This window comes from Centruroides sculpturatus, unplaced genomic scaffold, assembly GCF_000671375.1.
Source record: "Centruroides sculpturatus isolate CEXI.00-Female unplaced genomic scaffold, Cexi_2.0 scaffold478, whole genome shotgun sequence".
In the NCBI taxonomy this organism is placed as follows: Eukaryota; Metazoa; Arthropoda; class Arachnida; order Scorpiones; family Buthidae; genus Centruroides; species Centruroides sculpturatus.
The window spans coordinates 154,453-156,185 of NW_019384994.1; the positions used below are offsets into that span (position 1 = coordinate 154,453).

Genomic DNA, 1,733 nt, shown 5'->3' on the forward strand with positions numbered 1-1,733 from the left:
TGTTCGAATTAAATTCGAACATAAAATTCGAATATTGGTTCGATTATAGAACGATTGTAAACATTCCAGAAACGTTGAAAATAGTTCGTTTGACTTGATGTGAACAGGAGACGTTCAGAAATCAAATTGGGACCAAGTCTCTAATTAGACTGAAAACAAGGAACCTAATTCTTGCATTCTGTGAAAACGGGTAAGATTGGCTATAATGTAATTATCTTAATCTTCACTATCGTTACTTTTTAAAAACCCAGCGAAGCGGGTCCTTGCAGATAGATTCTAGATTACTTAGAAAAACAGTCTTTTATATATATAAAAAACTATATAACATACAAATGTACGAACAAATAAAAACTCAGCAAAGCGGGTCCTTGCAGCTAGTATTTTATATTAAGTTACTTTATACAGATTATGAGTAAAGTAATTTAATATAAGAAAAGTTAAAGTAGTCAGCTATGTAAGTGAATATTGAAATTTTGTTCATTATATATCATGTACAATTTTATATTTCATATATATCATGATTATATACATATGTAATTGAATAAGATGTAAAATTGTACATATCATATATAATTTTTTAATATCATGAATTCTTTAGCAAGAGGGATCCAAACCTTTCATTCAGAACCGCATTTTTTTAAAATTATAACATTAAAACAATGGTATTTGATGCTGTTTAAATTACCTTTTTCGCTTTTTCCCACAGCAAGTTAATTTTCTGCATTCGAAAGTTATTTTCGAGTTTACGATATTTAGGATTATTCATTTCTTCTGAATATTTGTTAGACGCTTCGATATATAAGAATCCAATTATAACAATAAGTAAAATTAATAATTTCGTGTTTGCCATCGTTGTTACCACACCCAACGCTAAGCAATACGAAAAGTTTCTATTTAAATTTGTGTAGGAAACTGCACGAGGAAATTACGTAGACAAACACTGGCAACCTGTTTAAACATCACGTGACAACCTAAATCAGTCTTATGTTTGATATGAATATTTAAAAGTATATTAAAATGTATTTTTGCAATTTTCTTTGCTCAATAAAATTACCTGAAAAATCTGACTTTTCTACATGAGTCCATAGTTTATTCAGTTTCTTATCTTTGAAAAATCTCTTATCTATCATTTCCTCTGGTACTTCAGAAGAAACTTGATTTTTATGAGTGTTTTCTTCATCAGTGGCAAAGTGATCTGCCAATCCATATTTATTAATAATTGCTGCAGAGGAAAAAAGTCATAATTTAGAATATAATTTGATGTAATATGATTTTTAAAATAAACAGTATAACTTAAATTTCTAAGTTATAACATAAAATTCACAAAAACATAAGGAATTTTCAATTCAAATACAGTATTTGTATGTAAAACATGTAAATATTTGTTTTAAACTTCTAGTCTAAAATTACATATTGATTTTATCTTATTTTTAAGTATTAAATTAATAAAGTTTAATATTAGTAACTATAACACAGATGATTTTTTAACTTTTTAAAGGAAATTCAAATACCATTAAGTGACTTTCTTAAAGTAGCTTCTTTTAATCCATCTTTATCAAGACCTGCACTTTTCATTTTCTTCAAAGCAATTTCTTCTTTATCTTGAAGTAATAAATCCATATGCAGAGCTTTTAATTTCTTCTCTGGTAATTTCTAAAGAATATATTATTTAAAAATATAAAAATTTTAATTTGAAAAAAAAAAAAAATTATATATTTGTACACAATCTCTTA

General features: G+C 26.0%; 1 protein-coding gene across 1 annotated transcript in view; it reads right to left on the reverse strand.

The window, feature by feature from the left end:
- Positions 1–1,733, reverse strand: part of LOC111633099 (alpha-2-macroglobulin receptor-associated protein-like) — an 18,472-nt gene that overhangs the window by 6,919 nt on the left and 9,820 nt on the right. Inside the window, exons 2-3 of the mRNA XM_023377630.1 lie at positions 1,512–1,653; positions 1,055–1,222 (exon numbers count right to left, since the gene is read on the reverse strand). Coding sequence (XP_023233398.1) covers positions 1,055–1,222; positions 1,512–1,653 — 310 coding nt within the window. The remainder of the gene's footprint in view (positions 1–1,054; positions 1,223–1,511; positions 1,654–1,733) is intronic.